Consider the following 10,732-nt stretch of genomic DNA (forward strand, 5'->3'; position numbering starts at 1 on the left):
TGGTTCATTCTCTTCAATATAGAATAAGGTATACTACTTACTAAAGCATATATACTGTGTATATTAAATTATGGGATATCAAAAGAAATTTGTCGGATATCAGAAAAAGCGAGAACTAGGCTTAGGTAGGATCAAGCATCAAAATCAAGCCTCCTATTGGTCCAAGTAATATCATCTTATCCATAGACATAAATCCAAATACCACCGGCCATTTACTTTCATGATCCTTCACACAAAATCTCCAAGCCTAGCTCCACCATAAACATCGGCAAAAGCAAACCCGGACTGTAGCTCATACATCCATCATCTACATCCCATGGCAACTCAAGCAGGTCTCTTCACCCCCACAATCATCACCCCAAAATCTCTGGCTCCATGGAAACCATCCCCATCATTTTCATTCGCTACCCCCAAGTCCCTCAACTTCTCTATGGCTCAGAGAACCATTAAGGCTGCAGCTGCAGATGAGGCTGCCACAAAGGAAGCTCCGGTGGGTTTCACCCCTCCAGAATTGGACCCTAACACCCCATCACCCATCTTTGGAGGAAGCACCGGAGGACTGCTTAGAAAGGCCCAAGTTGAAGAATTCTACGTCATCACATGGGATTCACCCAAAGAACAAATCTTTGAGATGCCAACCGGCGGAGCAGCCATCATGAGGCAAGGACCTAACTTGCTCAAGTTGGCCAGGAAAGAACAGTGCTTGGCTCTCGGCACCAGACTGAGGTCTAAGTACAAGATCAAGTACCAGTTCTACAGGGTTTTCCCTAATGGTGAGGTTCAATACCTTCACCCCAAAGATGGAGTTTATCCTGAGAAAGTGAACCCAGGTCGTCAGGGAGTGGGGCTGAACTTCAGATCAATTGGGAAGAATGTCAGTCCCATTGAAGTTAAGTTCACTGGGAAACAAGTTTATGACTTGTAAGATGAGATACTTGGGAGAGTGCTTAGTGAAAAATGATGATGTAACCAGGATTATGTGATTATAGATCGATGTGTCTGTTAATTGTTTTATGTACTTTCCTTTTCTCTTTTTCCTACTGGCCATTGGCCTCCTGTATTTCATCCATTTTGCAAGGCTTATATATGAAATGTTTGCGGAAGTGCTTGATGATTAAATTAACTTCAGTACTTTTTTTTTTTCAAATAGTATTCTTTCTTAAGATCTTCACCATATTTGATAGTGATTTTCATAATAGATTAACTATTTGAGATTAACTTTTTTATTTTAGATAAATTATATTTTGATTATGTTTTGATCATAAGAAATATTCATTTCTTCGTTTTCTTGTATGCTCAGGATCTCATCAGTCATATATCTAATCTAGAACTTTAATTTTTCATTTTGTATTTTGGTGTGACTTCAATTCAGATCTTTCAAAAAATATTACGAGGGGAATTGCTCTAGCATTGGATGGATCAACAGATGAATTTGAAGGTGAAAGAGGTAGAGATGCATTTTGGTTGATGGTCTTGCTGGAAATCCTGGAATATCAACAGCAAATGCTCCAAATAACAACATTATTAACTCTGATATTAAAGACTATATTGTTAAACATGTCACTGACAAGATAGAATATGTATGGGATATCAAGTGTAACGAAGTCATTATTTTCTGTCCGTAAAATTAGTTTATTGAGGTATGCAGTATTTATATTTATGTGTATAATGACCTTTCATTTTTTATCTGATGTGAAATTGAATTATCATGAAACGCATGGCATAACATTTTCCTCCACTCAGTATCATGATGTTCTCGTCACATCAATCACTCTATCTACTCTTCTTTGAAGCATTTTGATGGAGTCAGATTCTATCACCGTACCTTATCCTAACACCTTAGTAAGTGACCTGATTGACCCATCCTACTTACTTCTATTGAGATGCTTGTGTAGAGTGTCTCGTGACGTCGTTGTCATGACTATCACCTTTTCTACTCTCCTTTGAAAGATTTTGGCGCGGTCAAACTCTGCTACTCTATTTTACCTTTGCACTTTGTCAAGTAGCTAGGTTAGCCTACTTTGTTTGCCCTTACTAAGACACTTGGTGTGGAGTTGAATAAATCAAAAGTTGATTTTAATATTAGTAATTATTTTTTTAACAAAATTAATTTATTAAAATATATAATATCAACGTTTATATATTTAACAATTTTTTTTATTTTATTTAAGATTAAAATATTTTACTCTCTTTAAACGTTTGACATAACATCAAAAAATGCTTAAATTTAAAAATAAAAATAGCCATGATGATCAATTTGAAGTTTTAATTGGAATTTAAATCACCTTAAAATAGAAAGATTGAGGGTTTTTTTTTTTTTTTGAAAGGATCCTCTCTTGCATTTGCGTGTTCGATATTCTAAATCACCTTTAATTCACATGGTACGCGATGCATGGATTGGAAGGATTAAGGAAATCTAATGCCATCATATTTTTAAGCATGCTTGCGAATTATTAAGTCTCATGTTCCTCTTGTGTGAGTCATCAAGGTTTTAAAGGCTATCCTGAATCTGAAAATTGATGCACAAAACTTTGATATCAGGTTTTCTACCAAGAGGCAGCAAAGAAAAATTTCAAACTAAATAGTAAGCCATAAGAGGCCAAAATACATAGCCGGGGGTCGAACTAAGGATGATAAAATAATTTATACATAACAAATTTTGATTCCTTGCTATCAATGAATTTTATTAAATTAGTATAAGATTTATTTTAAAAAATTAGAATTGGATTAAAGCTGCAACAGGCCCGCTGGATCAGATTTAAACAGTAGAAAGGAGAGAATCAGACAGAAATTGTGAAATGTTTCTCAAGCTTTTCAAGCTTCTAATTTACTCCGCATATTCTAAGCAATAGCAAGTGGTGGCGCTAAAACGCTAGCTGCGTACCGTATCCTGTGTCAAATTTTCAAACGATGGTAGCTTCTTAGCCTCCGCCTCCCTCGATAAAACCTAATTATTTGGTCCACGTCGAACCTCTCCGTCCTCCACCGCCCCGTTGGCCACTCGAATGGCGTTTCGGACCTTGCCTGGTCATCCTTTGTTTACTTCCTCTAAGAAAATCATTTGAAAAAGGGAGCATACTTTGTTTACTTCCTCGAAGAAAATGATTTGAAAGAGTGAAATCTGCTTAGTTTTTGCTGATGTGAAATTAACGTCTTCATTTCGTAAGACATAACTACAAAATTTGCATACAGCCCGAGAATAAGCAAATCATTGATTCTTCCTCGTACCAAATACATCTTATATACCATTCATCACCATCTCTGGCCGCTCCGCTATCATGTCCATATAAACCTGACAGATGAAAAGGCAAACTCTTCTCATTTCTCACTAAATAAAACAGACACTGAAAAATAGCATGTTTTGGATCCAACGTAAATTAGGTTGACTAAGCTCTTACAAAATCCACGCAACCCATTGTTTGTAAATTTTTTTTCTTTTTTGGTATTTGAGATTGTAAAATTTGAATCCTTTATCACTAAAATCCAACACTTTATCAACAATATTGCAGCATTTTCAGATGCCTTAAAGTCAAAACCATGGTCATTTTCAGATATGAAACTCCATCCTTTTTTAGGATGTAGTCCACTAGATCTTGACTTACACATCATGAACCAACAGAACTTTAGCTTTATAGGTTTAATTCTAAAAGATGTTTATCGGAGTTCAACCGCAAGAAAATACATCAATAAAAGAAAGATTGTAAATCATTTTCCATGCCATCCAAATATCTTCAAAAGTTGAAGATAACAGTAAAAAAAAAAAAGTGGAACCAAGAATGTGTAGCTTAGGATAAGAATGTAGGAAGATGTACTACCATGTGCATATCCCTAAAGTTGGAACAGCTGTGACCACAAGTGAGTGCAAAATTAGCCAACTAGAGGCAATCACCAACAAACCCAGTAAGGCAAACGGAATCGTATTCGACAGATGGGTAGTTGAGATAACCATCCATGTACTAAACGACACCGTTTTCGTCCGAGAATACATACTCATTCCAAAAGCCACCGTTTGGATCGAAGCTTTGAAGAGGAAATGGGAAAAGTAACAGGGTTATAAAAATGTGTTTTGCCTTTTCAGAGCAATGTGATGGGATGATTTCGATGCTGCATAGACTGAAAGTTATTTTTAATACGTGACATTTAATAAATATAAAATTTATATTTTAATATTTATAATTTTTTTTTTCTTAAACTCTTATTTATGTAAAAATATTCTTGAGAAAGGGAATAAAGATGATAGCGTTCTCATGTTTTTTCGAAACAATTAAAATTTTGGCTAAAATACTTTAAAAAATTCTTGAGTTATTTTTTGTAAATAGATCTTTATATTTTTATTTTATTCAAATAAATTTTTATATTTTAATTTGTATCCAAATAAATTTTTATTTAAATGAAAAAGTAATTTATGGTAAGAGTTTATTTAATACAAATTAAAAATTTAAAGACTTATTTAAATAAAAATTAAAGATTAAAAATTAAGAAATTATTTGAATATAATAAAAACATAAAAAATTACTTAAATAAAATTATAAATTTCAATGATTTTTTATTATTTTAACCTAAAATCTTCTTATCCGGGACAATTATTGATTTGAAAATATAAATAAACGATGACGTCTCAAGAGGTTTTCAGCCTATTTATGCACTTCTCTTTTTGTTAACAGCAAAAGGAAATAATTTTCGTCTGCCTTTTATGTTGCTTCAAGTTTTAGTATTAGTAAATTGATTGAAGAAATTTTGATCATACTTTAAGTTAATATTTGGGATTCTCATAAATTAAATTTTAATTATTAAAATTAAAAATACAATATTCTATTATTAAATCACATAATTATTGATTGAGAACAAAACCCTAGTACAAGTAAGGGAAAAGAAAGAAGCTTGACTCGAAATTAGACTTTTGATGTCTCTTCAAACGTTTTTAGCCACTAAATCAAAAGTTTGAGAACAAGAGGTTTGAATTAAAACCTTAAAAGAGGAATAGAATTTAAGCCATGTTACATCATTGCCTATAAATAAAATTGGCTAAAATATTAAATGAATTTATAATTTTTTGTTGTACTTAAATAAACTTTTAATCATCAATTTATATCTAAATAAGTTTTTATTCCAATCAAAAGATTAACTTTTGTTAAAATCAATGCCAATTAGATTTTTTTTTTTTCACATAGAAATTGATATAACATGATAAGGTGGCTTAAAATTAAAATTATAAATAATTTTTTAAAATTTTTAGTTTTTTATCTATGTCAAAAATATATTTTTTCCAATTTCAATTTTAGTACATATCATCAAACCACGTCAGCATCTGTGTGAACAAAAAAAATCAAGACAGTGTTAAGTGTAACTTAAATGGACTCTTTGCTTCAAGCCTTATTTAAGATGATGATTAAAAGTCTATTTAAATTAAAAAAAAAAACATATAAATTTTTTTTTTGTTATTTCAGCCAATAAAATTCTAAAGGTAACTTTTTACTGATTATTTTTTCAAAAGATAATAATCCATAACTAGAAGAAAAATATATAGTAATACTCAAATCTTATTACCCTTTTTTTAGAACAAATCTCATTATTTCAATGTGGTAATGTATCATTAAATATAAAAATTTTAAAAATTGAAAATATGGTAGTGTTTTGACAATCTATCCTTGTTTTGCTTCAGGTTAACAACATATTTGTTTCATAACTTTTTCAATATAAATGAAAATACATATTTACAAAATAATATTTAATTGTTTACAAATCAATGAATTTATTCAATGGAAATTTTATTGATTTATAAATTAAAAATAAAAATTAATTTATAATGATTCAAGATCAATAACTTGTATTTTTATAAGTTATTGAAACATAAAAAAATTGACATATAACCATCTTGGTTTGATTTATATGTATTTGTATTATTTAATAGATATATTAAACTTAAATTATGTTAAATATTAAATATATTCTTTCATACTTAATTGGGTTCGCGAATTAGTTAAACTATTCATGATGTAATTTAAATTTAATTTATGATTTTTTTTATTTTTTTTGTAAGAAAAAATTTAAAATAATCGAAATAACTCAAACAAATGACCATTAATAGAATTCAAATTCAAAATTTTTTTATCAAATAAAATAAACATTAACCAATTAAATCAATCATTTATTGGTTTAAATAAATATTAAACATTACTTGTTAAAACAAAGAATAAATAGTAGCATATCCAATTTCAAATTCCAACCCCAACGGTACAAGGACTCCTAACCTAATTTCTTCACTTACGATATTGTAGTTAAGAGTATCACAATTTTTTCCGCCACTTTTGGATTTTTTTTTCTTTCACTTGTCCATGATTGTCGTCTTTTAACAGTCTCGATTTCTCTGTTGAAACAAAAAAAAAGATTGTGCGTTCAGGTTGGGAATCATCAGCAGATCAGAGTATGGATTTAGAAAGGGAGATTGAAAAGCTCAGAAAATATCTGCAACGCGTAACAACATCTGCAACACCACACCATGCCCCATCAGGAACACTTCCCCAAAATCATTCGGGCGTACTCCCTGGCCCCCCTGCAGCTGCTACGTGGAGAGGAGATGCCAAAATGGGCTTCATTACCTGGGTTCTTTGAATTTACGAGGAATAAAGATGATTTCGGTGATAACGATTGAGCAACAAGACGGCAATCGAGCTTTTACCTCTAGATGGCAGCCAACTGGTAGAAATTAGGAAAGCAGTCTTGCTCGGACTGCAATCTGGAATACCGAGGCAAGGAATTGGAGAATTGTTTGTTTTGGCCTTCAACCTCAGATGTTCCTGAAAAATGTCTATTTAAAACTCCGTCAGACATTAAATATTCGGATATGGACAACGAGAAATTGGCTGCAACAGCAAGATTGACAATTTCTGGAACAGAACAAGAACTAGCAATAGCGTATTGCTTCTTAGCTACGTCGGTCTTGAGGGTGCTCACCAAATCATCTGAAAACTTTTGCAAGGCGTGGGGACACATACAGGAGGGTCATCGAACGTACTATGCAAGACAATGCCCGATATCTGGAATTGCACCGAGCTCTGTGGTAATGGAAGCAATTCATAAACAGGTTTTTTTTTTTTAGGCTTTGCTTTGACAGGAAGGATGGATGGACGAGGATGGAAATCTAATTAATCTAATGGTTAAAATTGATAACCACTTTTCTACTTTGTAACTTAACCATTAGATAAATTAGTTTTCCATCATTATAACTTTTTATCCTCCCGGCCAAGCAAAGCTTTAACACTGTCTTTAAGATAACCCTGTATAGACTATTATACTAGCCAATGAGAGGGATAAAGATCCAAGTGTGAAGAGGTTTTTGTACGACATACATCTATCTCACACGGGGATGCATATTCTTTCCGTATTGTTTAGATTGTGTTCCACATTGAATTGTTCTAATGAGACCTTGTTACAGGGAATTAGGTCCAAGGCATACCAGCCACATATAGATAATCTTCAGAAGCTGATTATGTATATTACAGATCCATCAGATGCACATAGAAGGCAGCAATGGAGATATGGTAGAATATTTGACCAGAACTTTGTCTATTTTACAAACCAGATCCTGTCCAAAGCTTGTTGCTATATTGGCATCAGCTTTACAACAAGTAAGGCCTGAAGGAGCAGAATAAACATAACTGAGATAAAACAGCTTGAAGACATTAGTGAGTCTGATAAGGAGGAATGCAAGATTGCAGCAACAGTTCTCGCCAGGATGATTAGAAGCTCAGGACTGAAATACATTTCCTATCTTTGATGTAGTCAGTAAGCTAATGTTTGGTAAGCTGAAAATTTTCAACGACAAATTAAGTAATATTAAGTATTGAATTTTTAGTTTTACTGAATTATTACTGTCGTACTGTTGTTCCTTTGATATTCTACTGAAACCTGAATATATGTATTGATTTTGTTATCAAACGCACAAAAACAATCATTCGAGAACTTACGGAGTAGAATAAGTATGTGTAAGCCACGCACCTCCTTGAAACCATCAAGCCATGAACTCCCATTAGCTCACGTAACATCACGGGACGATTGGCTACTGGAAGCACTTACTGTTAGGAAAATGGGTCCAGTCCCATGTAAGTGGTTTTGGATCAAGTAAAGGTCATGGACCTTGATTTTTTATTTTACACAGAGCCCTAGCTACTTAATAAAAAAAAGGTGAGGTTGTTTTAAGTGTGTGTCGAAAACCAAGCAGAGAAAGAAGAAAATCTATGAAAAGCAGAGAGAGAAAAAAGAGAAAAGAGAGTTGGTTGAACGGAAGTCGATCCGTGGTCCGATTGAGTTGAAACATTGTCAGAAGGTTTATGATTCAGAGTTCTACATTCTGAACGGTGAAGATCGGGTTTGAAGCTCTCTAGGAACAAATCCAGGGTGTATTTGTTGAGTCACTTATTTGGTGAGATTTCTCCAATTGTTTCTCTAGTTGTTGATTAGCTCTAGTTTTAGCTAGAGAAGAACTTTGTATAACTATTATTTGATAATGAAGATTTTTCTGGTGGCCCGTGATTTTTTCCCTCTACACTAGAGGGTTTTTCACGTAAGTCTTGGTGTGCTTTATTTTTCCTACGTATTTGATTATTGATTGTTGTCTATTGCTTCTGTATTGTTGTGATTATTGCTTCAGGCGCAACAAGTGGTATCAGAGCGAGGGTTATTTTGAGACATCGATACAGAAGCAACCCACGATAGAAGTAAATTCTGTTTGAGATCATGGAGGGTGATACAGGTTCCATGATAAAATTGACAGCATCGAATTATTCAATTTGGAAGCCTATGATGGAGGATCATCTATATTGCAAATATTTGTATGAGTCAGTATTGGGTGATTCGGCTAAACCAGCAGATATGAAAGATGAAAGCTGAAAGAAGCTAGGTAAAAAGACGCTGGCTACAATCAGAAAATGGGTTGATATCAACGTGTTTCATCATGTAGTGCAGGAGTCAGATGCTCACATTGTTTGGAAAAAATTGACAGCATTGTATGAGAGAAAAATAGGTATGAATAAAGTTATGCTTGTTAAAAAGATTGTAACTTTACAGTACAGGGATGGACGATCTGTTACAGAGCACTTGAGTGATTTTCAATATATATTTAATCGGATGACTACTATGGAGCTTAAGATGATGATGAAATGAAGGTATTATTTCTTTTGGGTTCATTGCCAGACAGTTGAAATACTCTAGTTGTGACTGTTCTTAATTAAGCTGCTGATTATAAGGTGACATTGGAGATGGTAAAGGACAGTATGCTTAATGAAGAAGCAAGGCGAAAAGATGTAGACCCTGGGAATCAAGCTTTAGTCATAGAGAATAGGGGTAGAAACATCGACAGAGATTAGGACTCAAAAGGCCGTGGTAAGTCTAAACATAGATCCAAGTCTAGAGGTAAAGTGAAGTGTTTTCATTGTGGTAAGGCGAGTTATATAAAATGAAACTGTAGAATCTTAAAGCAAGAGCGAAAAGATGAGAAAGGCAAGAGTTCAGATAATGGCAATGTTGCAGCAGTGAATTCAGATAGTGATTCAGTTACTTTAATTTGTACATATGATGATTGTAGTCATGTTAGTGATCCCGGCATTGAGTGGATAGTTGACACAGGAGCGGCATATCATTGTGTTCCTAAGAGAGAGTTTTTTACAACTTACAAAGTAGGAGACTTTGGTTGTACCAAGATGGGAAACAAGAGTGTGTTGTAGATTGTTGGGATTGGTGATATTGTTGTACAAACTAGTACAGGTTGTATGTTGACTTTGAAGAATGTCAGACACATTCCAGATATGAGAATGAACTTGCTTGCTATTAATGTCTTTGATAAAGAGGGATATGAAAGCCGATAAAAGAATGGACAATGAAAGTTTCTCAAAGGATCTATGGTAGTTGCAAGGAGAAAACTATGCTGCATAATGTATAAGGCATGGATGCAATTGAACGGTAATTAGGTAAATACCGTTGAAAATGATGCTTCAGCAAACTTGTGGCACAGGAGGCTGGCACACATGAGTGAAAAAGGGTTACAGGTTTTGGCAAGGCACTCTCTCATTCCCTTGACCAAAGGTATGTCTTTCGATTCATGTGATTATTGTTTGTTTGGTAAGCATCATAGAGTTTCTTTTCGTAAAAGTTCTCAGAGAAAAGAAAATATATTGGAATTAATTTATTCTGACGTATGTGGTCCCATTGAGATTGAGTCATTAGGTGGTAGTAGATATTTTGTTACTTTTATTGATGATGCTTCACGTAAGACTTAGGTGTATATGTTGAAATACAAAAGTCAGGTACTGCAGTATTTTTAAAAATTTTATGCCATGGTTGAAAGGATGAAAGGGTTACCCTTAAAGTGTATTCGAACTGATAATGGTGGGGAATACACATCTAAAAGCTTTGAAGAGTATTGTTCAAAGCATAGGATCAGGCATTAGAGGACAGAACCTAGAACACCGTAGCATAATGGTATAGCTGAAAGAATGAATCGCACCATTGTGGAAAAAGTCAGATGTATGTTGAGGATGGTAAAATTACCAAAGCCATTATGGGGTAAAGCAGTCAACACAGCTTGTTATTTACTTAACAGGTCACCATCAGTTCCTTTGGGCTTTGACATTTCAGAAAGAGTGTGGATAGAGAAAGATACTTCATACTCTCACTTGAAAATTTTTGGGTGTAAAGCATTCATGCATGTATCGAAAGAGCAGAGATCAAAGCTTGA

The 10,732-nt window shown here is 33.6% G+C and overlaps 2 protein-coding genes across 2 annotated transcripts; both read left to right on the forward strand.

The window, feature by feature from the left end:
* The first annotated feature begins 100 nt into the window (after nt 1–100).
* LOC111283755 (photosystem I reaction center subunit II, chloroplastic-like) lies at nt 101–1,103 on the forward strand. Its single transcript, XM_022872367.2, has one exon. It carries the CDS (start codon nt 317–319, stop codon nt 923–925), a length of 609 nt encoding a protein of 202 aa, XP_022728102.1. The 5' UTR covers nt 101–316; the 3' UTR covers nt 926–1,103.
* Nucleotides 1,104–6,226: 5,123 nt separating this feature from the next.
* On the forward strand, nt 6,227–7,865 carry LOC111283656 (uncharacterized). Its single transcript, XM_022872230.2, has 2 exons — nt 6,227–7,060; nt 7,436–7,865. Exons 1-2 carry the CDS (start codon nt 6,845–6,847, stop codon nt 7,637–7,639), a joined length of 420 nt encoding a protein of 139 aa, XP_022727965.2. The 5' UTR covers nt 6,227–6,844; the 3' UTR covers nt 7,640–7,865.
* The last annotated feature ends 2,867 nt before the right edge of the window (nt 7,866–10,732 follow it).

This window comes from Durio zibethinus, chromosome 3 (genome assembly GCF_047325235.1).
Source record: "Durio zibethinus cultivar Kanyao isolate XHJ-2024 chromosome 3, ASM4732523v1, whole genome shotgun sequence".
In the NCBI taxonomy this organism is placed as follows: Eukaryota; Viridiplantae; Streptophyta; class Magnoliopsida; order Malvales; family Malvaceae; genus Durio; species Durio zibethinus.